The sequence below is a fragment of the Gossypium arboreum genome, chromosome 13, assembly GCF_025698485.1.
Source record: "Gossypium arboreum isolate Shixiya-1 chromosome 13, ASM2569848v2, whole genome shotgun sequence".
NCBI classification, from domain to species: Eukaryota; Viridiplantae; Streptophyta; class Magnoliopsida; order Malvales; family Malvaceae; genus Gossypium; species Gossypium arboreum.
Window position 1 is genome coordinate 102,229,931 of NC_069082.1, and position 27,752 is coordinate 102,257,682.

General features: G+C 31.8%; 2 protein-coding genes and 1 non-coding gene across 8 annotated transcripts; 1 reads left to right on the forward strand and 2 right to left on the reverse strand.

Moving 5' to 3' along the window:
* Window positions 1-13,276: 13,276 nt before the first annotated feature.
* LOC108464570 (alpha-(1,4)-fucosyltransferase) lies at window positions 13,277-26,146 on the forward strand. 6 transcript variants are annotated; one of them, XR_008277389.1, is made up of 5 exons: window positions 13,277-13,903; window positions 17,937-18,110; window positions 18,224-18,962; window positions 19,241-19,364; window positions 25,724-26,146. XR_008277389.1 is itself a non-coding variant. In XM_017764930.2 (4 exons), exons 1-3 carry the CDS (start codon window positions 13,424-13,426, stop codon window positions 18,788-18,790), a joined length of 1,221 nt encoding a protein of 406 aa, XP_017620419.1. In that variant the 5' UTR covers window positions 13,277-13,423; the 3' UTR covers window positions 18,791-18,814; window positions 19,241-19,537. The 6 variants fall into 6 exon arrangements, 3 of the variants coding, with proteins under 3 accessions (XP_017620419.1, XP_017620417.1, XP_017620416.1); XR_008277390.1 differs by having other exon boundaries at window positions 19,241-19,351; XR_001868332.2 differs by lacking the exon at window positions 25,724-26,146 and having other exon boundaries at window positions 18,224-18,814; window positions 18,916-18,962; window positions 19,241-19,537.
* LOC108462514 (uncharacterized) lies at window positions 18,658-19,664 on the reverse strand. Its single transcript, XM_017762456.2, has 2 exons — window positions 19,503-19,664; window positions 18,658-19,409 (listed from the first exon to the last, which is right to left on the reverse strand). Exons 1-2 carry the CDS (start codon window positions 19,662-19,664, stop codon window positions 19,167-19,169), a joined length of 405 nt encoding a protein of 134 aa, XP_017617945.1. The 3' UTR covers window positions 18,658-19,166.
* Window positions 26,147-26,306: 160 nt separating the features above from the next.
* LOC128287156 (small nucleolar RNA R71) lies at window positions 26,307-26,413 on the reverse strand. Its single transcript, XR_008277852.1, has one exon. It is a non-coding gene; the product is annotated as a small nucleolar RNA R71 (small nucleolar RNA).
* Window positions 26,414-27,752: the final 1,339 nt, after the last annotated feature.

Sequence of the window (27,752 nt, forward strand, 5' to 3'; positions counted from 1 at the left end):
TCATTTTACATCGCGGATCAAAGATGACCGCCAAGTAAACTAGCATGTTGATCTTGTTTCCTTCACCCCAATACTTATTATATTTCTCTCTCATTTTGGAAGTCATAGAAATTATGTCTAGATCTCCACAATCTTGCCACCCATCAAAAAGACAATGCACATCCGTCAATACTTCAAAAAGTGAATGAGAGGTAACATGCAAGGATCCGGACACCTTCAATGTAAGATGATAAAAAGGGTCCAATACTTTTATAACTTTTTGAATAATTTCCCAATCATCAAATGTAGGAACTCTATCTCCAGCAGTAAGATCAAGAAAAAAATTATGGTCATCACGTACATATGATTCAAATGCAGGCTCATATTTTTCGGCCACCTTTAACATCATATATGTTGAGTTCCATCTAGTAGGCACATCTAAACACAATTGAGCCTTACTATCTATCATTTCTTCTTTTACCCGTTGGTTGAATTTTGTCAACCTCGATGGTGATGCTCTTATATACCTCACAGCACCTCTAACTCGATCCACTGACACAGAAGCATCCTTAATACCGTATTGCACAATGAGATTAAGAATGTGTGCAACACATCTCATATGAATAATTTTTCCATTTGCAATAGAAGCATTTCGATGATTGAATTTCTTTCTCAAATATTCAATGGCAACACTATTGGCGATGCATTATCAACAGTAATAGTGAAGACCCTCTCAATCCCCCAATCTCGAAGACATTTTTCAATGGCTTGACCTATGCTTTCACCTTTATGAGCGGATATTGGGAAAAAATTTATAATCCTTTTTTGCAACCTCCACTCATCATCCACCCAATGTGCTGTTAAAACCATATAAGATATCCTCTGCAATGAAGTCCAAGTGTCTGTAGTCCAACAAACTCTACTTATATCTTTTTCAAAACAGTTCTTCATCACACTCTTCATGGAGTTAAATAAATCAAGACAATCTCTTCTAATTGTCCAACAAGATGGAAGACTAAACCGTGGGCATGCTATAGAAAGAAAGTATTTGAAACCCTCTTCCTCTACAATTTTAAAAGGTAGTCCATCTACAATTATCATACGAACTAATGCTTTTCTAACAGCATCTTTATCAAACACCCAAGTTGATAAATCCGTTGTTTCTTGGCTAACCTTCACAAATGCTAATTTTGATTGCTTCGAATTAGAAATATTACCTCGAGGTCTTTTTAGGCATGTTTTCAAATGGTTATTCAAATTTGTTGTAGAACCCGAAGTTGATTTCATGGTGTAAGTAACATCACAGGTATTGCACCTTGCTCTCTTCTCCCCTTCTTTAGTCACAAATTTGGTGAAATGGTTCCAACAAGCTGATCTTGGAGTAATCTTTTTTCGAACATTTTCATTGGTTGTTGTTTGATCATCTTTACTTGGGGAAGAATTTTGTGAACTTTAAGTTGAACCATCTCGCTTTGGATCACTCATCTACAAGTAAACATTTGTTGCAATCACTAACCATGACCAATAATTGATTTAAAATCAAACTTAATAAATTAGTTAAATTAAAAATTAATTAATATAATAATACAATAGCATAAATTAATTAATATAATAGTACAATAGCATAAATTAAAAATAGATAGCACTTAATAACACATTATAAGGATACTAATTCATATTTGTTAAGGGTTATTGTACATCAAGTGGAATAGTGGATAAAGCTAAAATCCCCTGAACCCCCATCATCGCCCACTGCTGTAGGTTTTTTCTTCTTCAATCATTAAAGAAAAATTAGCTAATTCATAAGGAAAAAAATCATACGAGAATTTACTAATTACAACTTGAACCAGTAATACAAAATTAATTAACTAATTAACTCATTCATAGTAAGTAATACACATAAACCTAGTATCATCGGATCACATTTTGATGGGTGAATTGTAATGCAATCCATACAATGAAGAATTTTAATACTAATTGATTTCATCCGAAATGTTCTTCATACAAAATGAATTAAGATTTCCTCACTTTTCAGCCAAAACAAAATTATATTGAAGAAACAAGAAAACAACTTCTACAAGGCCTCAACAGATCAAAACTTTTGTCAATATTCCAACTCACCACGTTTGATTAGTTCTTCCTTTAGTGGTTCAGGTATTTGTCGAATAAAACTGGCCTTTGCATCTGCAATTAACTTCTTCCTGCACAAAAGTAGTTGAAGGTAAGAATCAAGGTTTGACATTTATGACGTTGATACAAATTGTGGGGATATTATTGCAATAAAAAGAAAAGGTATTAAAAAGGAAAAAAGAGTGTGTAGTGCATCTAGCAAAGGAAATAGAAAGGCCATTTGTTATGTTTTACTCTTGGAAAACTACAAAATCTTGCTGCAAAGAAAAAGGGCATACAAATTGAAATCCATGGTGAAAGGGAACCAGACATCACACAACATCCCTCATAAAACATTACATCTCAAAATGACCATTTATCCTAAAACGATACATTATGAACGAAACCCGCAGCATTTTTGCAGGCAAGAAAGCAAACTAAATTCTTGCAAACTAAACATAGGCTCAAATCAGTTCAATCACAGCAACACTTCTATCTCATTATCCAGGTTTATGTACGCGCATGTTTATATCAAGGTTGAGTAATAAATAAGCCTTAGGTTTGAAAAACAATGCTTGAAAGCATTTTATTGACTCAAAAGCTCTGGGGAACCAAGTCAGCCTTGGGTTGGAAAAAGGAAAAAAAATTGTCTTTCTTTGCAAGTATATGCTTCTACAGAAGTTTATCATACATGCCAACAATTTACACCATTTTCATGAAAATCTACAGCAAGAAGAATGCGTCAAAATTCCTAAAGAAATCATGCATGCAAACTAAACATAGAAATTAAATTACCCATACATGGACGTGTTACATAACAATTCAACAAAGACTTACACTACAAGAAAACAAGGCTTTAACGGCGTTTTTAGTGGCGTTTGGACAAAAAACACCGCAAAAATTATACATTAGCGGCGTTTGCAATAAAACACCGCAAAAAATTGAGCAATAGCGACGTTTTTTGTCCAAACGCCGCTAAAAATTGAGCAATAGCGGCGTTTTTGGTCCAAACGCCGCTATAGATCGAGGTTTTAGCGGCGCTTTTGGAAAAACGCCACTATAGGTCAGCGGCGCTTCTGGAAAAATGCCGCTATAGGTCAAGGTTTTAGCGGCGCTTTTGGAAAAACGCCGCTATAGGTTGAGGTTTTAGGGGCGCTTTTGGAGAAGCGCCGCTATAGATCGAGCTTTTAGCGGCGCTTTTGAAAAACGCCGCAAAAAATATATCTGTCTATTTATTATTTAACTTGTTTCTTTATATTAATTAAAATGCAATTTATTTTTCAAAAAATAATGACACATAGAAAAAATTTGAAAGTAAAAATATAGAAAAATATTTCTTAAAAATGAAAAATTAATTATCATTATAGTTTAGGGTTTAGCGTATATGGTTTAGGGTTTAAGGTTTAAGATTTAAGAGTTACTATTTTAAGGTTTATGGGTTATGGGTTTAGTGTTTATGATTTATGGTTTAAGGGTTGGGGTTTAAGGTTAGGGGTTTAGGGGTTAGGGGTTTATGGGTTATATTCTATAATTTAGGGTTTAATGGATAGGGGTTAGCAATTTAGGGTTTGGATTAATAAGTATTTTTAATTTATATATTAAATAATTTCTTATATAATTGTAAAGAGATAAAATTAATTTTAATATATTAAAATTATGATTATAGTTTAAATTATTTAAGAGATAATAGATAAACTTTATATATATTAAATGGTTTAGGATTTAAGGTTTAGTTGAGATTTGTTAAATGATGAAATTTTATACTATCAATTAATGCTTTTATATTTAAAAATATTTAATCTAAACCATTTGATATATTTAAGTATTAGATTTAAAAAATTGATAAATAAATAAAATAAAGTAATGATTGATATGGATAGGTAACTATCTATTTTGAATAAGACCAATTTATAACAAATAAAATGAAATACAAAAACTAAAATCATTCCACATCTAACATCTAGCAAAATAATTATATTTTAGTTAATAAAATGGAGATTAGATCGAAAAGAATAATATAAAATCATATTTAACTTCTCAATCTTTAATAAAAATTTGATATGTGAGAGATTAATTGCTTACATTGGATAATTCTAACTTAATAATTAATTATACCCATTTAATTATTTGTTTTCTTATTAAAATATATGATATTTATTTTGAGAGTACTTAGTTTTTTCTTTTATAAAAATCTAATTTATAAAAAATAGTAATAAAAAATATTTTATAAAATCATGTAACTAATAATTTTAATAGACAAAAAAATTAGTAAAGTAAAACGACGTCGTTTTATTCAAAATGCAATAATTTTTTGCGGCGTTTTTAAGTAAAATGCCACACGCAAAAATCATTTTCCTTCCTCACGTGTTTTATCCCCAAAAATTTCCCCCTGAAACCCCTAATTTTCCCTCCTAAAATCATTTTTTTCCTTTCATCTTAGCCCATTTCAACTTTCCTTCCTTCATTGATTTCTATGTGTTTTTTATTTTAAATATCTCTACAACATATATCAGTTGAAGCTTTAACCTTTATACCCAAATACAAGATTTGGAGTTTAAAAAAGCATCAGTCTTTGTTCTTTTGTGTATAAATCATGAGATTTGTTTGGTTTCTAAGAAAATATTTTATTCGTGTTTGGAAGATTTTCTTCACCACCTCTTCGTTTCATTTTCCCGAGAAAATGTTGGACTTGACGGAAATTCCCAAGTTGGTAAGTATAATCTCTCTGGGTTTTCTTCATTTTTTCATCATCATAATCAATCGTTTCATTTCTAATATAAATCCTTGAAAAAAATTTATCTTCGAATTTGGGGATAGGATTTGGCATCTTCCAATGAGATTTCAACACAAAAAATCTCAGTTTCGGATCATATAGGTGGGTTTCAATACACAGTTGATAAACACGATAGCTTCGTTATCGACATGGATAGTTTCTCTTATGGAGGACTCAATAAAGGAATCAATCAAAACCCAAGAATCACAGTAAGTTTACTTTCTTTATTTTTTCTGGGAAAATTTCCAAAATCTTGCAATATCTCTTCAAGCAAGTGTGGCCTTTTCTTTGTTGCTAATAGTCTATTTTGCTCTAACTATTATGTTGTGTATTGCAATGCCAAATGTGTAGTTGCATTGAAAATGAAAGTCAAATCACTTCAGGTATTCTTTTATTTTTCCTCTTATGAATCCGATATTGAAATGTGTTTTAATTCAATTTTGAGTAATTAAATTTTTTTTTAGTTTTATTATCTTTGAATCTGCTGATTTGATTTACTGGAAACGATTTTCCTGATTTTGGGTAATTAGAATTGGATTTGATCCATGGTATTTGTGGATTGTGAAGGTATTGATTCAAGAACAAAGCAATCAACCTAGCTTCTTTTCTTTTTTTCTTTTTGTTCAAAATAGTGTAAATTAATTGTTTAAGATTGTAAGCATATGAGTAATTGAACCAAATAATCCTTGTTCTAGCCAAATATTCGTAAAATTCTCCCCCTGGTGGACTGTAAATTGAGTTATCGATCTGATTGCGGAAATGCTGTATCCACTATACAGATTATAGAAGCATTCATATGCTTTCTCATTGACCTCAGGTTGCTTTTCCCCTTCCTTTCTTTTGGTTTTCTTGTCCACCTAAACTAGATATTGTTATGTGAAATATGGTTTATATAAAGTATCATATGCCCTTTTTTTTGTTTACTTTCTGGACTGATTACACTCTCCATAAGAATGTGAAAGCCTTTTTGGAACGATGACCTTTGAACCATACGACCTGCTATGCGTGTTCCTATACAAGTGAATAAGTACTTGGCATATAGTGATGGAATGCGAGTGATTGAATCGGGAAGTCGTCCAGTCAGATCCACGACTTCAGATGTTTTACCACATGCCGAATCGGACCATTAGTCTTGGAATCCTTTAGAGATTGCATTTGCTTTCTTTCTTGATAGAATTAGATTCATTAAAATTGCATGAGATTCTTGTTTCGAATGCGGCTTACCTTAATTAATTTTCAGGCCAAGTGGTCACCTTGTCTCGATTCAGAGGAGTTCAAAATTGTCACGACTTAAATGAGGCTATTTCTCGTGAACGCTACAAGGATCTTGGTAGTCTCCTCTGTCTTTCTCGGACATTGCATTGTTGTTTAACATAGGCTTAAGCCATTTGTCTTTTGTCCAATAGAATATCTATCTAATTATGATTAAAAAGAAGATCGGAGTGTAATTATGTTAGGTCAAGTTGAGTTTAATTAGAATTGTAGCATCGCTTGGACCTTCATCCTCATTTGTCGCCTTTTTTTATTTTTTTTGTTAATTATCATTAATATGTTTATTATGATTCGATGCTCTCGACGGTGATTTGAGAGACAAACTTGATAAGTTTTGGGCAGCAAGGAACTTGAGGAAATTCACGTGACAGGTGATGTTTATAATACGTGAATCTTTAAGGGGCTTTAGTGAATTGTGTGGTAGTGTCTCCTGTATCATATCTTCCTATCTATTTATTTATTTATTCTAACAAAACTTGTAATAATTTGTTGCGATTGTTTATGCTAGAGTTTTCAAGTGTAAACAAGAATTATTGTTGAAGTTGACATCTATCGATCCGTGACAAGCAATTGTTTCTCATCTTTTTATTAATTCATATCAATTTATATGAAATAGGAAAGTCCGTGAATATATATGTATATAAATAATTTTTGTATGAGATATAGTTAGAATATTGGTAACAATTATTATTATTATTATTATTATTATTATTATTATTATTATTATTATTATTATTATTATTATTATTATTATTATTATTATATGTTAAAGCACGTTGGTTTATGATGACGCTTAACAAAATATGTTTCTTGTTTCACTTGCTGCCATTAAGTCCAATTTTAAATTGCAGATATAATAAAGCCGAGTTGTTTAATATTAATGAACTAACAAGAAATATATATAATGTTTTCGATTTTTTTACTGTCTTGAATATTAAGTAGCATATATATGAAATTATGAACTTGAGCTTGCTTGATTTGTTCCATATACAGGACAAAGCACTGCAAGAACAGAATACCAAAAACAAGAAAGATTGATATAAAGCTTTATCACTCCTATCAATCACTTACCAACTCCTTGATCACCATGTTTGCCAAAGGTAAAGTCATTGATTATATACATAAATTCCTCAAAAGATAAAAGAATACCAAAAATCTCAATATTCAGCTTGCTTTTTTCTTTTTCCTGTCATGAACAGACCAAAAATGTGATGAAGATGATTATATTCTCACCTACCAGGACAAAGAAGGAGAATGGCTGATTGCAGGCGATATTCCATGGGAGTAAGAATATTTTTCCTTCCTTTTCTTGGTTCCTTACTCTAGTTTTCTTATTACAAGCAACCTTTATGAATAATAGTAATCATGGAAGGAGTACAAGAAAAAAAACATAAATTTATCCAAGCATTTATAAACATTTGCAATCCTTTTACATTATCTTCTCATAGAAAAGAACTTTAATCAACTTAACATATTGGACCAAATTTTAAATACATACGCAAGTTAAGGTTAAAATTGAATTTATGAATAGAGTGTCTAAATTTGGATGAATTAATGTTGGTTTTGCAGAAATTTTGTTAGGAGTGTAAAATAAGGGAGATAGTTAGGCGGGGTTGAACATTGGAGTTTGATGGGATTTGGTCTACTTTTATAAGCAACATTTACTAGTTTATACCAACTTTAGTACTTTGAATATCAATTGTTCCTTCCAATAAGTACGTAGTTTGTAAAATAAAATAAAAAAAGAAAAGAAAAAACATGTAAAATGAGTGAAGTACTCGTAGATATTTTAAAAAAAGTGGACTTCAACACTGTTAAATGTTCTCTTGTTGCTTTTACTAGGTTAAGAAGCGAATGAAGAAGCCTATCTATGTCTACTACCAATTGGACAATTTCTACCAGAATCATCAGAGGTATATCTTTTCTACCTTCACTATAAGTTTTGTGCTCCATTATGTGCTCTATTGCATGCTGGCTGATCTTTAAAATGATGTTAAGGATATCCTCTTTTTCATTAGCAGAGATCATGCAATATTTTAACTAATTCTATTAGCATTTACCATATGCTTTTTACATGAATCCATATGGTTTTTGGGTTTTATGGAAGTTTATATCTCTTAAACTGGAATAACAACCATCAGTATGAGTTTCTATTAATGTCCTCTAGATATGAAATCAAATTGTGTTGAATTATATTGTAAAACCACCAGAAAATGTTTGTGTCTTAATATCAAACTCTAGAGTCTAGAATCCAGGCACCTCGGTGTGCATAATAGATTATAACTAGATTTATCTGTCAAAGTGACGATGTATCTGATCATTTGGTTTTGCATCATTTAGATATTGAAGGTGCGGCAGAGGTTTCAATCTTTTCAAGCTGGAAAAGCTGAGGCTTAGCACTTCTTCAAGTGGAATGTTATTTAATGTTGCATTCCATGATCATTCATCTTAGTTGGAACTTGAATTTTTTGTTATGGAAATAGGGTTTTGTAGCTACCTTGTGTACTAGCTTCTTTAACCATGATGGTTAATTATTACGAGTTTTGTAGTGTTAATTATTACTAGTTTTGTAGCTTCTATTATTTAAACATAATATTTAAATTCTAAATTTAAATTTTAGTTTTAAAGTTAAAATTTTAATAGAAAATTTAATTTAATTAATATTTTTTATTTATCATTAAAAGTATATAGTTTAAAGTTCAATTTTCAAAATAAAACATAATATAATATTTATCACAAAAATAAACATTATCTAATAATTTTTTAAAAGATATGTTCTTTAGTGGCGTTTTCAAAAAAAGTGCCGCTAAAAGTCATGATTTTTAGCGGCGTTTGTGGGAAAAGCGCCTCTAAAGGTCATGGTCTTTAGCGGCATTTGCGGGAAAAGCTGCAATGCCCCCACGCCCGAGACCGTCGCTAGAGTCGAGCTTGAGGTGTTACCGAACATAGTTTATCGAATTAAGAACTTCGAATCATTTATTTCTACATTCACAGCTTTCTAGCTACCTGCGTCATAGTTACAAGAAAAATCATATCTCGAGTTAAAAAACTAGAAATCAAGATCCATAAATTTTCCTTAAATCTAGATTCATATATCTATTTACTAATTTTTTTTTTAAAATTTTTGGTTAGGCCAATTAATACAGTTTATTAGTTAAAGTTACCCCTGTTTCAGGACTTGACTGGATTGACCTCTGTTTACTACGAACCATATTTCTCTCTGTGAAAAGTTTATATGACTATGAAGTTTATTTATTCCGAAACTAGACTCAATAAGGATTCCAAGAATATAAAATAAACCACCTAATTATTTTTTTACAATTTATGGTAAATTTCTAAAGTTGGAACAGGGGATCCAGAAATCGCTCTGGCCCTGTTTCACTAAAATTCAAATATCTTATAACATATAATTCCTTTACTTGTTTCATTTGTTTTATATGAAACTAGACATACTAGGCTTCAATTTCATATTTAATCCATCACCAAATTCAATTTCTATGATTTTAGTAAATTTTCTAACTCATGTCGTTGGTGCTGCAATATTCTCATTTATGGCAAATTTCATCTTTTATGAGTTTTTATGATCTAGATAACATATTAAACTTCCATAACATCAAACATGATCTGACTTAGCATTTTCCATGACTTATCATTATTAAGCATTTTCTCAACCAAATCATGGCCATATCACAAAATTATTTACACAAAATAGGTGTATTGCTATACATGCCATACTTAAGTTTTACAAGCCATTTACCAAAAAGAGTCCTTCGGATAGTGTGATCAAACCTTTGACCTGTCCCGATTCCTAAGCCGGCTTGTTCAAAACTACAGTGAATGAAAAGGAGGGAGTAAGCATGAATGCTTAGTAAGTCATATGAAAATAACAAGTAACATAACAATACAATTATACCAAACAACCTTAGCATGGTATCACCAAAACATATATCACATTTCTAAACATCATTAATCATCTTACCACCTTATAGTTGTTGTATCTATTTTCAACCCGAGGGTTAAGTACATACCTGTCCAAAGTGTCCATTTCACAATACTTACCAATACGCCACCGCATCTTAAGTGTTCTTCCATTTCACTAGAAATTTTACCGTTGAACACATCGGAATATAACTCGGATACATGGATAATTTGCACATAAGTGCCATATTTGTAGCCAAGCTACCATGTAACCCGCCCATAAGTGAACTCGGACTCAACTCAACGAGTTCGGATGCCTAGTCACATCTCACGAACTCGGACTCAACTCAACGAGTTCGGATGTTCAACCATCCTAGTGACATGTCACTTGTATCCTAATCTATTTCTAAGGTTCAAACGGGATTTTCCTCGAACACATCTCCTTGCCATCTTCCGTAAAATACCGAAACTAATACTCGGTAACACTTTATATTTAACACATAATACACTTAAGTTGCATTTTATTCGAAAATAACCACAAAGCATATATTTCATGATAAAAATCAGCATATCATATATTTAACATCAATAACTTAAAAATAACAATTATGCTACCTTATTTACACATGAACTTACCTCGGTACAAAATTTTTAACAATCGAGCCTATTCCTCGTAAATTTTGTTTTTCCCTCGATCACGACTTGAATCTCGTTTCTCTTGATCTATAATACCAAATTAATCTTATTTAATACGTACATTCATTAAAACAGTCCTTAATACGAACTTTGGCAAAATTACCATTTTGCCCCTAAACTTTTGCATAATTACACTTTTGCCCCTAGGCTCGGGAATTAAACTTCATCCCTTATTACTATGTTTTATGACATTCTGATCATTTTTCCCTTCTATGGCAATATCAAATTCTCACTCTAACATGTATTTATAACTACTAAATATTTTTACCGATTAAGCCTTTTTACTCGTTTTTACTCAAAACCGAGTAGCACAAGTTGTCTAACAAAATTTAAAACCTCATATTCTGTCATACACCAAAATAAACAAATTTCACCTATGGGTATTTTTCCAAATATGAACCATAGGTTGAATGATTGTTAACATAAGCCAAATCGAGCACCGGGATTTCAAAAATATAAAAATCATTAAAAACGGGGCTTGAAATCACTTACTATGAAGTTTGAAAGTTGAAGAAACCCCAGCTATGGAGGAGAGCAAAAATCGGTAGAATAATATGGAGAAGATGATCATTTTGGGTTATTTTTCCTATTTTTATTTCATTTAATATCCAAATGACCAAAATGCCCTTACTACTAAACTTTCCAAAAATTCCTTCCATGTCCTAATTTTGTCTATGAACTTAAAATTGGTCAAATTACCATTTAAGACCTCCTAATTAATATTTCAGAGCAATTTCATACTAAAAACTTCTAGAATGCAAGTTTTGCAACTTATTCGATTCAGTCCCTAACTTTAAATTAAACTCGTTGTGCCAAAAATTTCTTCACGAAATTTTCACACAATTATGCAATCATATCATAAACCTCAAAATAATTATAAAATAATTATTTCTATCTCGGATTTGTGGTCACGAAACCACTATTCCAATTAGGCCTTAATTCGGATATATTAATTTTAAAATATATTAAAAAGGTTTTCAAATTTCTTAAAAAAATAATTAAGTCCCTTTTTTCACTCAATTGGGTACTTGAACTTTTAAAATGCATAAAAAGGCTCTCAAAATTTTTCAAAAAAGCAATTAAGCGCCTACTCTTATTAAAATTTTAAAAAGATTATAAAATAAAAATAAATTTCAGAAAAAGTATTAAATTTTAATAAAAATATAAAAATTTTAAATTTTTTAAAATTAGAACTTTTATTATAAAAATAGTAAAAAATAAAAAATTATAAAATTTTATAAAAATCATAAAAAATTAACGACCCTATTTTTTTAATTAAAGTCATCATGCGTCACAACACGAGTGACATGTGACGAGTGATAGAAAAAATAAATATCAATAAAAGTTATAGAAAAATTATAAGATGCTTTTTTGGCACGATAAATTTTATAATTTTTTTACTAAACTTATATTTCTTTACGTTTTATAATTTTCTTATGACTTTATAAAATTTTATAAATTTATAATTTTTTATATTTCTATATATTTTATAATTTTTACGATTTTTATAAAAATTTACAATTTTTATATTTTTATGATTTTTATATATTTTATAATTTTTAATAAATTTTAATATTTGAATTTTTATTAAAATTTAATAATATTTATACCTTTTATTGATTTTAATTTTTTCTAATTTTTAATAAAAGCAGGGGCTTAATTGTATTTTTTGAAAAAGTTTGAGAATTTTTTGATACATTTTGAAAGTTCAAGTACCGAATTGAGTGCAAAAAAAAGTAGGGACTTAATTGTTGTTTTTGAAAAGGGCTGAAGGCCCTTTTTGATATATTTTAAAAGTTCAAATACTTAATAGATGCAAAAAAAAAAGTCTTAATTGCTTTCTTTTTTAAAAAAATTAACGATTTTTGCACCCTTAAACCTAATATATATATTGAAAAATTAGAAAAATAAAGTAAAACAAATTGTAGACTTTACAACTCAGTTTTTGAAATAAAATTGAAAATAAAATTATAAAGTCATATATATATTATATTACAAAGTTGACAATTATATATAGAAAAATCCTAGGTGGAGGAGACAATGGCAAAGTTCATTGCTCGACATGCCAACAAATAATTTCTGAGTCTCATTTTTAGTATGCTTATGTTAAAAATACGATAATTGCGAAAGGTTATTTAAATTTTCAAAGCAGTATAATTTACCTCCTATTCAAAGATGATTTATTTGTCATTTCAGTCCTTAATATTTAGTTTATATTTCACCTGAGGATTACTATATTTTCCATGGAAAGATTATTAAAGTTGCATTTAACTACTTATCATGACTAAAAAAACTATTAGATACACCTTTTTAAAATTTTTTTTTTTTCGTATTAAATCCACTTACAATTTTCAAGATTAAAACTAAGGTTTTAATTAAGTTTATCTGTCTTGGATGAATCCTACTTAAGTTTATAAAATAGTAATTACTTTTCACCTTGTGCTTTAATTTTGATTAAAAAAACTAATTGAATAAAATACGAGCAGCTCACCAATTTCTCTTCTTCGATACGTCATCAATGAAAAATGTTAAAAGACTAATTAATACTACAGAAAAAGTCTGGTAAACCCCCCAAAGCCAACTCTTGTTTTTCCTCTGCATTTCTTTCCCTTTTATTTGAAGAATGAAATTTAGAGTAGCCAAAATTGACAATTACATCTCCACCCCACCAATACCATGCAATTGAAACCTCTCAACACCTTCACCGTTACGCTCATGTTGTTCTTCACTTTCTTGATCCTCTTCTTTTCTGGTTTCCTTGAATTCCCTTCTGTTTCCTCCTCTATCCAACAACCCTTTACCACTCCATCTCTCACCCTTTCTTCCAACCCTAACCCTTTTACTGATCTGCTCTCTGCTTTCAAGACATGGGATTCTCAAATGGGTTGTTCCCAGTTCAAGCTAAAACACCACGATTTGATCCGTTTGCTTTCTAACAGCTCTGGGTCTTTGCAGGAACCTGTTTCTCATTCTTCCTGCAATCTGTTGAAAATGGAGCATGTTAGTGTTTTGGTAAAAGGATGGACTTGGATTCCTGATAATTTAGATAATCTGTATTCTTGTCAATGTGGGATGAGTTGCTTATGGACTAAATCTCCCGTTCTTGCTGATAAACCGGATGCCCTTTTGTTTGAGACCGCTACCCCTCCACTTCAGGTATGTTTTTTTTCCTTGTTGGCTTAGCTGCAATTATGGAATATAGGAAAGTTTGATTTATTTGCTTGATTAAAGTCGTAATCGTGGAGTTGAAAGTGCTATTTGGTGAAGATTCTATTCATTTCTGAACTTTATACGTGTGATCTACTTGTGTCGTGGATTTAACACTGAGATAATTTTTTGAATTGATACTGTAAGGAGATCAATAATGTGTCATTCATCACAATGTCAGTGAAGTATAGTTTTCTTGTAATTTAGCTGCAGCCTGTTGTGGACAAGATGTTTGGTTCGGGAACATGAGGAATTGTATTTTGTTAGTAAGAGCGACTTTACTAACCAATTTGATTAGTAGATTGTAATGATTTAGAATTTAGGAGATTTTACTTTTTTGTTCTGTCAGGGATCCCTACTCCAGTTTAACCATTTCTTAACATTAGCAATGGATAAACTTTGGTTGTTGATTTAGTTGCAGATACGGTTATAGTGTCATGATTGCGGGTGTCATGGATGTTACCTAGCTTGTCGTGGTTGTCAAGTCACGAATGTGATTTCTTTTTTCTAAAAATTCCATACATGTATATTGTAATATCTTGTACACGTAATGCTTATGTTAATTTGATTCTTTAGTTAACTTGCAATATTAATCGCAAACAAAATAATATATAAAATCAGGTTAATAGAAGTTCTTCATCTGAAATGTACTTAAAAGGCCTAATAAAAATTTGAAAGTCCAAACCATTTGTCCTTGTCTATTGTTTATCCTAGGTAATGGCTTACAATTTTAGCACACTCCGAGCATGGTTTTGTGTCATCACCAACTGTTGGGATGGAAACCAGAAGTTGTGAGCTATGCACCTACCCATCTCCGACTAAGAACTCAAATTCCAGCATCTCTCTTTTTATTAGAATTTTTTAGGTCAAACAGAGAATCAACCTAAAACTTCAACGTTGGAAAAAGATTAAATAAATTCTGCTTGGAGATAGTCTACTTTAGGAAGAGGATGGAAGTGATGAGCTGCTGAAAGTGGAAGTACAAGACACAAGAAGCAGAAAAAAAAGAAAGAAAGAATTAGATATGTCCTTTTCCTTGCAAGAAGTTATATTTCAAACAAAAAGTCTTATCTTTTAATCTTTTAAAAGTTATTAAAAGTTTTTAGAAATCTATTAAAATTGAGTTGTCGAGTGTTTATTACCCAAACCTTTTTTTTATCGATTTTTTAAAATGCCTGTTGTTGCTAATTGCGCCTTTATGTCACTTGTGGTTGTTGTTGTGGTCAATTTGTAACGTGTATTGGCCATTATGATTGTGATTCAATGCAATTGTAACAGCTGAAATGCTGTTTGGCATCTTGAAAACCTATTAGTATGTACATGAGGATTGTTATTCCTAGTTTCTTATAACATAGTATATTACTCTCAGTTATACATTATGTTAATCACTTTTATTCCATTATAATTTTTTTTCCAAATAATTCTTTCTACACTATACCTTTTACTTAGGGGAGACATAACGTATCATTTAAACAAGTACATTATGCAATTTAATGACTACTTCCAATGGACTTTGAAGGGGCCATGTTGCATTTTGGCTGTTACATGCGCAAGATATCAAATCACAATTTTTTTAATGGCTGATACCCGTTATAGTTGGTTGCAACTACAATGGCCTAACAAAGCAACGTAGGCCATTTTTTTTTCAAAAAAAAAAAATAGAATCAATAAAATAAACATTTTGGATGATGAATTGGCATCAATTAAGTTTTAATAATTTTCTGCTGGCCTTTAATAGGCTTTGGAAGATTTTTTTTTTTTTCTTGGTTTGAGATATATCTTGTTGCAAGGGTAAAGACGAATCTAGCTTTTGTCCTTTTTGTTTCTTCAGTTTTTTGCTCTACTTCCGAAGTCCTTTTTCATTCTTGTAATCCCATATTGGTCTTCAAAGGACTGCAGCTCTTATCTCTCTCCCCAACGCAGATTCCACCTCCAAGCAAAAATGTTTTCGTGAAAAGTTTAAGTTCTTAGTTATATATAGTTCTAATGTCTTGAAGGGAACTTATGAAGAATACCAAAGAGGGATGCTTGGATCTCGATTCTTTTTAAGGTGATTGAAAGTAACAAAAGTGTTGGTTTGGAGTAGGTGGGTGCACAAAGGAAAGCTCTCTGCTTTGAGTTCCACCTTTTGTTGGTTTAAAGCTTAAACTTGAAGATAATTTATCATGCCTTGAGTGGGCTGAAATTGTAAGTAAACTTGTAATCCAGGACCTGGGCTGAAATGGGGACAAGGAGTCAAGACAAGTGGGTTGGACTTTCATGCCTAGTAAATGTTGTTTTGAATCAAGTTTGTTTTGATTGGAGTGGATTTTTCATGGATATTAAATTAAAATTTTTTATCTCTCTCTCTCTACACATACACACACATACATACTATGTATATGGTATCTATACAATTTGTAATTTTGTAAGTTAATGAAAGAACCCAATTAACATTTTGAAAAAAAAAATGCCTTTGATAACCTAGAAGCATTATGCAACATCCGCAACCACAATTGCAATTTAGAGCTATGAGGCATGTTGCATGATTAGAAGAAACGGCATGTTGGAAATTGATGTTTTGTTACTTAAAAAGCTTATTTGAGTTGTTGAGAAGTAGGGTTGGAAGATTCTATGAATGTAAGTCAGATTTGGTTGTTAAGGTTTTCCGACTATGGCTTGAGTAACTTGGAAAAGGGTAGAAGAAAAAATGTTACAAATTTTTTTGGATGGGGTTATATCAAAATATTGTAAAAGAGTAGAAGATGGGCTCAGTTTTCCCTTCCCGAGGAGTAGGGTTCTGAAGAGTGAATTTTTGTGCATTTCTACTTGTTTGAGTTCCTTTAAAATGTGAAAAAAAAAAAAAAAAAAACCAAGTGTTTTTCTTTCATGTCCATTTGTTGCCTCAGGGTTCATTAATTTATGCAGTCATGGATGTTTTATAGAAATTCTTTCATAATATAGGAGACCACTTTATCAACTTTGTCCATTGGATTTTGCTTGCTAGGAGGGCATTTTGGGTCAGGAATTATATGCATGCTTGTGTCTGTATATGAATCCTGTGTCTTTTATTGGTAAACACATTTGTGTCTTCCATCTGGGTCATGGAAACTTGTCTTAGAAACCTCACTATTATAGTAATCAAGCAAGTTTCTTTGGTTATGTCTCATGCATAATCTTCTTATTGAGCTTTATGTGTTTTGGAATCCATTTTAGGGGATCATCTAAATAGAATCTTGTATTCTATAACTTAATCTTTTATGATGCATTAACTTTTTCGTAATATAGTTTGTTCCTTCAAGGATCTGATAGGTCCTTGAGATATTTGTAATCAGAAAATGTGTCTAGGAGAAGCGTATTATTTACATACTTTGACTAGTAAGCTGCATAACCATTTTAGTTTATTTCCCCTTTTAGATACAAAAATAATTGGTCACTACAAAATCTTGTCCAAAGAACTTTCTTGGTATCTTGTTAAAAATATTTATCAGGAGCATTCCTTTTGAGAAAGAAGGGAAAGAAATCCGAAAAATGTAGAAGTATGCAATACATCACAGTTTCAAAGTCCTGCCTATTGAAGTTCGTTCTGCTCCTACTGAAGGCAGAACTAGTGTCTCAGGTTTATCATCTTGAATATTGTAACAAGTCCAAAGTCCAGGGACACCTTTCATTAAATATAGGAAGTCCAGTAGTTATATCTGTCTGCAAGCATTTCTCATGTCATATAGGAATTTTATGACACTTGGGCTAAGTGTGACTATAGCTATTAAAGCAGCAGATTACCAGTTATGTCCACTGAGAAGGCTAGCAGTCTTACTGCAGTTTTTCAAGAGATTATCCGCCTGTCTTGCATATTCACATAGATCTTACAAAATACCAGTAAAAACGACTTTGTATGGATGTTCTGGTTTCCTGTTGCTTATTAAGATAATCTATACATCCAATCTTTGGTTATCATTTTCTGGGATCAATTGGAATGATCTTTTCTTTTCTTTCTGGTTAGAGGCACAGTGGAGATCCACTTCGTGTGTACATGGACCTTGAGGCTGGCAGAAGGCGTTCAGGTCGAGAGGATCTATTCATCAGTTACCATGCAAAAGATGATGTTCAGTCAACCTATGCTGGTGCTCTCTTTCATAATGGTCGAAATTATCACATATCTTCATATAAGAACAATGTGAGTAGTTGGTTTATATTCTTTGTTCATGAGTTCTCAATATTCCCCTTCGATAATTACCTGGTTGTAATACATTTGGGTTTCCTTTTTTTCTTTGGTAAATCTATTTCTAGGAGACACTTGTTTATTGGTCTTCATCACGCTGCCTTTCTCAAAGAAATCAGCTTGCTAAGAGTTTCCTCAGGTTGCTGCCGCACCACTCCTTTGGCAAATGTCTGAACAATGTTGGTGGTTTAGACATGGCCCTTTCCTTCTACCCTGAGTGTACCAATGATGCTAATACCCCGAAGTGGTGGGACCATTTACATTGTGCCATGTCTCATTACAAATTTGTCCTTGCAATTGAAAATACAGTTACGGAGAGCTACGTGACCGAGAAGCTATTTTATGCTTTGGACTCTGGTGCGGTTCCTATTTATTTTGGAGCTCCCAATGTGCTGGACTTTGTCCCTCCTCATTCAATTATAGATGGAACTAAGTTTAGGTCCATGGAGGAATTGGCTTCTTACGTGAAAGCCCTTGCTAATGATCCTGTAGCTTATGCTGAGTACCATGCCTGGAGAAGATGTGGTGTATTAGGTAACTATGCTAAGGCCCGTGCAACAAGCCTTGACACATTACCATGCCGATTGTGTGAGGCAGTTAGTAAGAAAGGTGGGAGAAATGCAAGAACGGAATGAATTGTTTATTGTTTTATGCTTCAGGTTGGTCTCCTGGTATTTTGCAAACCATATATAGTGAATCATCAAATTTATGTTTGATCTAATTGAATTTTATGCAAAATGACCAATGGGATCTGTTGTAGGTTTGTACTTGGCTCTTTTGCATTCATATTTACAAGATGGAGATATGGTAATTTAGATCCATGCTCTTTACTGAAATTATTTCTCTTTGATTGCAATAAAGAGAAAGATACACCTTGTTCTGTAAATGAAATTAATGATTGAACTATAGTTATTAAATTACCCAGCATTATACAAACAGACTATAGGCCATTTGGCTATAAATGAAAAAAGTTAATCACCAGCTTGATTTATTGAGGCTCACTTTACTTGGCTACTTGGAAGTGTGTTGTATGCCTTTGTTAACATCATCTTCATCATTATCTTCCTTGTGGAACTTCCATACAGAGGCCATTATTCCACTGCAAGTTGAAGGCTTAGACTTTTGGAGCTTGGATTTTTGCTTTTGTTTAGGCTTGTTGTTGCTGTTGTGGATCTTCACACTTTTGAGTTCTTGAGGTCTGTTTTCAAGGTATTCCTTTAACTGCTCTTCGTTCATTCCATCTATTGCATCTGTCTGTCAGTTTTCCCAAAACCAATAAGCATAATTTTATTTTCCAGAATTAAGAGAGTGAATTTTGTGTAAACAATAAGAGTAAGTAATAGATACCCATTTGTTAAGATCATGTATGTGTTTAAGCACAACCTGCTCTTCATTTTCTACCATTTGTAACTTGTCTTGCAATGACACTGCATTTGGCTTTGAACTTGATGCCATCTTCTTGCTCTTCTTTCCTACCAGTGTTGATGATGATGGTCTCCCACTTGACATTTTCCTTTTATCCTTACGATTTGAGGAATTATGTCACTCAATCAATCCACCCTTTTATAATAATGATTGAGATGAACCAAATTATTTGGAAAAAGTAAAAAACATAATTAAGACTAGAAACTGAAGTCAATATGACGGTTTAATCAGATGCGGGTCATAAGTTGTAGTTGTAACGTAACATTATAGAATATGAACATTAGAAGAGAAGCCCCCCAACTCCTGGAAGCTGTTACATACCCCGTTCACCTTTAGCATGTGACCTCAACCAAACCAAATCCCAAGCTTTGACATACATACATATCATTTTGATTCACATGTTGAATGTTATATCTATTTAGAGTTTTTAAATAACGTGTATGCGAAGTTAGTTTTTTTTTTGTCAGAATTTAATTATTATATTTTACAAAAATCGCAAAATTAGTTCAATTATTGGTAAATAAGTGAACATTAACTGCTGAGTTCTGTTAATTTGTTTAATGTAAATTGTTGAACTTTTAATTTTTATTTATTCATTATAAATAACTTGTTGAATTGTTGATTTCAAAGTTAGTGATTTAACCATAAGGTTTAACACTGCTATTCGATTAGAGTAACTTTTATGTTTTCATAAAGTACAAAATATTAAATTCTGATAAATTAAAATTGAAGGATTAAATTCTTATCTTTCATGGGGGAGATAGGATTTGTTAGGATCAATATTCACCAAGAGGAAGATAAATTGGTGTTTTAAAAAATTTAAGCAAAGGCAAATAATGGAGACTCGAGAGTTTATAGTGGTTCGACCGCAATGACCTACCTATGCTACCATAACTTATTACAGCTAAGGATATCTCAAATTTACTAGATTTGAACCTTTTAAGGACAATGTTTAACCTAGACCTGTCCAAAGGCCAAGTAGTCCACTTGGCCCAATAGGCTCGACCCGATTAGGGTTGGGCTTGGATAAGGATTTTCACACCTCAGGTCGAGTTGATTCGGTCTAAATTTAATTTAAATAAAAATATTTTTAATTTAAAATTAATTATAAGAGTATATAAAATATCAATTAAAAATTATAATTTTTAATATTTTATTATTTTTTGAATAGTGAAATGGGCTTTTTAGGTGGGTTAGGTTAGCCTAAAAATGGGCCTAGGCTTGAAATCTTTTTGGAATTGAGCCTCGGCCTGGCCCATTGGCACATCTAGTTTAACCTTGAGAATCTTAATCTTTTCAGTAATCAAGATTGACTCACTTCCCTTGAAGGTTTTCTACCCAAAACCTTAAGTAAATTCTCACAAAAATGAGAAATAAAGTTTGGAAGGATTGTCACTTCTAGCAGGTTAATATGTAACAATTAAGCACTCTCATATAACAATGCAACACTCGAAAGAATGAATCAAAATTAACCCCATAAATGTGTACAAGAAAAAATGAGAACAATAATGAAAAGGATTGGATTTTTGCTCTTAAATCTTTGTAAGCTTGTTTATTAACTTGTTTAGAGTGTTCTTATGTTCCATTTATACCCTATCATGGATTAATAGTCGTTTGAAGATGTTAGAAATAAATTGGAGCTGTTAGAGTCTGCTTTTGCAAGTCTTTAGGGACTGACACCTAAGCCATAGGGGTCTAGTTGCTTTGGTCAAAAAGTGACTGTTGAGGCCATGAGTACTGCACTTCAGCTTGGAGGGGTGCAGTACCTCTTCATTTTTGGTGCGTTACCACTTTCTGGGGTTGTGATCCCTAGGAAATGGAGTGCCTTAATAAAATACATGGGGTACGATACCTCTGTATGCAAATTGATTCCGACTCTTAGATACCGCTTCATTTTCCAAAAGGGTCTGATACTCATGAGTCACTTTGCCAATTAACTCTTTGGTACCACACCTTTTTGGTCAGGGTATTGCACTTGACCTAGTCGAACTTAAAAATTGTGCTTTTCATTTTAAAAATTAACTTGAAAATAATTTTTCAAAAAACTATTTTACCAAATTTGATTTAAAGACAATTTGTTATATCAAAATATTAGAAAATCAAACTTTAATAATCTCCTCTTTTTTATATGACAAAACTTAAAAAATTGACTTTAAGAACTTCCCTAATTCAATTTTTATTTTTCAAGTTGTGACTTCTTTTAATAAAAACTTTTCACTACAAAGTTATCAATTTTTAATTTGAATAATTTTCTTTTGAAAGTATTAAAAGAACAATTATTTATATTTGGACAATTTGAAAGATTCGAAAATTAAGTTTACCCAACATATTTTTATTTGAAAATAATTTGGCAAAATTTTCTATATTTTATCTCTCCCTTTTTGGTATATAAAAAGAACATTAAAAAATCAAAGGAGAGCTAAAAAAAGTTATATAAGCATTGAACAAAATATTTGACCATGACATATATGGAGGAAATGAAAATAACAGTTAAGGCATGGAAAGTAAGAAATCCAAAATTAAGTCATATGCTACAACTATAAAATAACATTCTAGTTAAAGGTGAGTAAAATTCGATTCAATCCGAAAAATTTAAAAACACGTTCGAATCGAATTAATCGAATCAACTCGATTTTTTTTCGAATTTTGAGATCGAATTGAATTGAATTTTCGAATTCAAATAAGTTGGATAATTCGAATAAACCAAATACTAACCCTTTTACTTCCCTTCTCCAAACCTCCCCCTCAAGCCCTTTTACTTTCATTTAAAAAATTGTACTTCCCCACAAACCTCAAAACTGTTTTTTTTACCTTCCCCCAAACCCCCAAATCTTTTTTTCTTTTACTTTCCCTTCAAAAATTTTACTTCCCCCAAATCCTGTAAAACTTTTGCTTCCTCCCAAACCCCAATTTTTTTTTTCAAATTTATGTCTACTATTTATATTATTAAATTAAATTTCACATTTTGTACTATTTATATTATTGAATTGTTTAATCATGTTGAATCTTTATCATTTTCGTTAAAATTGAATTATTGATGATGTTATAAAATATTCGTGTTAAAATTTTCATTGGTATCAATTTCACATTTTATCTTTAAAATAACTTTTATTAAAAAATCACATTTTGTACATTTATATATATATATATATATTATTTTCAAAATACATGGTGACAAGAATCAGAAGATAATTGAAACAATTAAGCAAGAAAAGAAGCTAACTCGTATATAAAAGATTAATAAATAAATTATGAGGGGATGAAAGTTAATAACAAATTTGATTAAGATGGGCAAATTTGATTATGGTGGGTGGCAGTGACTACAAGGGCCCAAAATCATTTTTTTAATTTAACTTGAACAAATATATTCGATACGAATTTCATCTCACTTGACTTGATTCCAGAAAAATTCAAATCGAGTTAGGATGATAAAATAGGATTCGTCATGATAAAATAGGATTCGTCATGATAAAAATAGGATTCGTCATCTCGATTAACTCAAAATTTTTTTATTTGATTCGAGTCAATTTTATCGAACGCTCATCCCTAATCCTAATGATAAAACAACCAAAACAGAACATCAAGTATGTCAAGCAAAGAACTAAAAACATCCATAACAAGAGAGTGATAGAAAGTAAAAAAGCATGCATAAGTTCAAACAACCTAATCACCTATAAGAGGATGAGGGAAATAAGACAGAGCTACCGTGTTCTCCTCAAGAGCATACATCTAACCTTCAAACAACTCAACAAAAGAATCAAATCAAGCATCAAAAGTAGCATGAATTTCATTGGAGGTGACCCAAAAAGACTTGAAAACCACGGATGCGCGAGAAGTAGGGACGGCATTGCGAGTGACCTTGTCATCCTCTTTCGATTGTTGAACTTGATAGGTAGGATCAATATAGACATTGATACCTAGCTTATGAAAAAGGATGGATAGGAGAGTATTATACTTAAGGGAAAAGATGGTTGAAGAAGGGCTGTTGATAACCCCTATCATATGAAGAAAGATGATTGATGTTAAGTTCAACTTATGTTTGGTTTGGATGCAATGGATGATCCAATAATTCATAAGACGAATTGTGGCATGTTTATGGGTCAGGTCAATTTTCTAAGAGTTGATTAATTGAAGAAAATGATCATGAAGCTTTAGGGAACCAACATTATCTCCATAAGGCTGAATGAATGGAGGGAACTCACCATTGATCTTGCGATCATCAGCATTAGGAGTATCTAAATGGGTGGAAATTGTGTTAATATCTATCTTTATTTCGATACCCATAAGATAAGACGTAATAGATAGGACCCCACAACTAGTGGAATCATGAACTAGTTTGGCATTAGAGTAGAAAGAAAAGACTCGATTGTCATGACAAAGGTCATTAGACAACAAGACTTTTGTCCATTTAACTCGTCAGGAGTGTTAAGATAACGAAAATTAAGTTCATTTTTCAAAAAAATATAGTTAATCAGATGGAATGTAAAGACTTTCCGAATGGAGAAATATTGGTTATAATGAGTGACCGCGCACGTCGGTGTTCATACGCCGAGCAAAGAATTAGCACAAAATATTAAGAAATGAAAAGCTACTTTTGCTACAAGTGTGAAATGTCAGTTGTAATATTTATGTGTTACAACGAAACACGAAGTATTCTGAGGATTGAACCTAAGACAGATCATATGATATGGTGAATGAACAATGATTAAGCATGCAATTATGAATTCTAGCTAGATAATGACTAAGTGGTATATTACGACAATCCATAAAATAAAATTGATTAAGCTAAATTGTACCTAATAGGACTAAATTGCATAAAAACCAAAATCACAAAAGTATTAATTCGATGAAATAAAGTGTTCGATTGATATCCATGTTGCTAATTAACTCTTAGATTAGGGATTCAAATTTCTTAAACTTCTATTCAGTCCAATTTTACCTCTCGACAGCTACACGCCTATATGCCGGCCCGTGTCGATTTCGCAACCTGCTTCCTAGATACGCGAAAAAATCCAATTTTTAGGCTTTTTAAGCATTCTAAAGTCTATAAATACCGATTAGAAGAACTAAGGGGGTAACCAAAGAAGATTGGAGAAAACATTTGAAGAATGCCAACGGAATCAACTCAGAAACGGATCTCCCTCAAGATCGAAGATCTCTATTTAATCTCTTTTGAAGTTTTATTGAGTTTCTTTATGTCTTGTGGTTATCCTAACTTTGATATGTTTATATTCAAGATTATGAATTAAATTCCGTAGATACCTAGGAAGGATGAAACCTATGATAAATCTTATTATTTAATTTTTGTTTTTACATGATGAATACTTGATTCTTGTTCTCAATTATTTATGCTTATTTTGTGTTTTAATATTTTTGGGATATTAATTCATGTTTAATGTGCTTATTTTAGTGGAGCAAAAGTCCTTATTTAAGAGTAGATCTAGCATAATTGAGTGGAGTTGCATGAAATCCTAGAAATAGGACGACATAAATCTACCGGTTTAGAGTCAAATCTAATAAGAAAATTCATAGATCGAATTAATGCGACGATAGGGATTTTAATTTGAAAGAGATTTCAATTAATCAACCTCGAGTTAGTTGTTCTTACTCTCAAAAGAGATATTAACATAATTTAGGGATTTATACGGATCAAGACACAAGTGAATAAATCGTTTAATTCAGATTTAGAATAATAGGTGAAGTCTAGGTGGATTCTTTCTTGGGTATTGTCTTTCTCATTGGTTATCTTCGATTATTTTCGTATTTCATTCTTTGTTGCATTCTTAGTTAGATTAGTTTTGTAATTTTAGATTAAAAACAATCACTCCAATTTTTTGGCTAAATAATAGAAAAATTGTAATTACTAGTACTTTTAGTCCTCGTGGATACAATATTCCCTACTCACTATGATTATACTATTGTTCGATAGGTGTGCTTGCCTATACTATTGTTTGATAGGTGTGCTTGCCTTAGTCGTATTTATAGTTAGTTTAGTGATCATCAAGTTTTTGGCACTGTTGCCGGGACAAAAATATTAGGAACACTTGATTTTTATTAATTTAGCAATTTACTTTTATTGCATTTTATTTTTGTTTTTAGTTTAATTTTTACATTCTAATTTTTCTTTTATTTGCTTCTGGCAGTTTCCTTTAGTTTATGACTAGAAGAAACCTGTCGGGACCATTATTATTTGACAGTGAGATTGAAAGTACAGCTCGCAAAAATCATAGAGAAGTAAGGCAGAGTCGACAGTGTATAGTAGATGAGCAAGAGGAAGCTATTATTATTACTGAGGAGATGAGTGATAATCAGAATAATCAACTACCTCCTACAGTTGTTGCAAATCCAGATCCTATTCCTCGTACTAAGTACGATTATGCCAAACCCACTCTAACTGGGGCTGAATCGAGTATTGTGAGACCCATTATTGCTGTAAATAATTTTAAACTGAAGCTGAACACTATTCAAATGGTACAACAATTTGTTCAGTTCGATGGTTTGTAAGACGAAGATCCAAATACTCATTTGGCTAATTTTCTATAAGTATGTGATACTTTAAAGATAAATGGCATTTCTAACGACGCCATTCGCCTATGGTTATTTCCCTTCTCGCTGAAGAACAAAGCTAAACAGTGGTTGAATTCTTTACAACAAGGTTCTATCACTACATGTGATCAAATGACTGAGAAATTCTTACTGAAATACTTCCCACCGGTTAAGAAAGCCAAGTTAAGGAATGATAACTCTTCCTTTGTTCAGATTGACTTAGAGACCCTATATGATGCATGGAAGAGGTATAAGGACTTATTGAGACGGTGCTATCACCATGGGTTACCTTTATGGCTACAGGTTCAAACCTTCTACAACAGTTTGAATCCCTCAACTAGGCAGTTGATCGATGCAGTAGCCGTTGGTACTCTAAATAATAAAACACCCGAGGCGGGTTATGATTTTATAAAGGAGATGACACTGAATAATTATCAGTGGCCAGTCATGAGAACAAAGCCGATAAAAGTAGTTGGTGTTCTTAACTTAGATGCAGTCACCATGTTATCGAATCAGGTAGAACTTTTACGTAAGAAAATTGGTCGTTTATATGTTTCTATGCAGGTACATCCTGTGATTCAGTGCGATATGAATGGAAGAGGAACGAACAATCCAGAATGTCTACCCTACAATCTTGGCACAAGAAGGAACAAATAAATTATATGGGTAATAATCCTAGGCCTCAAAATAACCCTTATAGTAATACCTATAATGTAGGTTGGAGGAACAATCCCAATTTCTCTTGGGGTGGTCAAGGAAATCAAAGAGCACAACCCTTTCCAAGCTTCCAACAACAACCTTACCACTAATAGAAGAAGCCGAACCTTGAGGAGATGTTAATGAAGTTAATCTCGATGTCAGAAATCTGTTTTCAAAATATTGAAGTAACGCTTAAAAATCACCAAGCATCGATTGAAGGGCTCGAGAACCAAATAGGTCAGCTTGCTAAGCTAATTTCAAAAAGACCACAAGGTAGCTTGCCTAGCAATACCAAAACTAACCCAAGAGAGCAGCTTCATACAATTACTATTCGAGATGAAGAAGGGTTAGTTGAATCTGAATCAGAACCGAGACAAGAAAGTGTGGTAAGTAACGGTAAGGTTGAGGTAAGCCAGTATGAGAAAAAACTAGTTGGTAAAGAATATAAACCTCAAGTGCCATATCCTAATGTGACGAAGAGAGACCATATGAATGAACAATTTGGTAAATTTCTTAAACTTTTGAAAAAATTATAGATTAAGTTATAGTTTATTGAAGCTCTTTCATAGATGCCCAATTTCGTTAAATTTTTAAAGGAGCTTTTGGCGAACAAAAGGAAGTTAGATGACTCGTCGACTGTGGAGCTAAATGCAGTTTGCTTAGCCATATTACAAAATAAACTACCCAAAAAATTGAAAGATCTAGGGAGTTCTACTGTTCCTTGTTTAATTGGTAGTTTGAATGTTAATAATGCTTTGGCATATTTAGGGGATAGTATTAATGTCATGCTTTATAAAATTTTTAAGCAATTAGGTCTTGGGAAATCCAAAAAAATTAGGATTAGTATTCAATTAGCAGATAGAACCATTAGATTTCATAGAGGTATTATTGAAGACGTACTTGTAAAAATTGATAAATTCATATTCT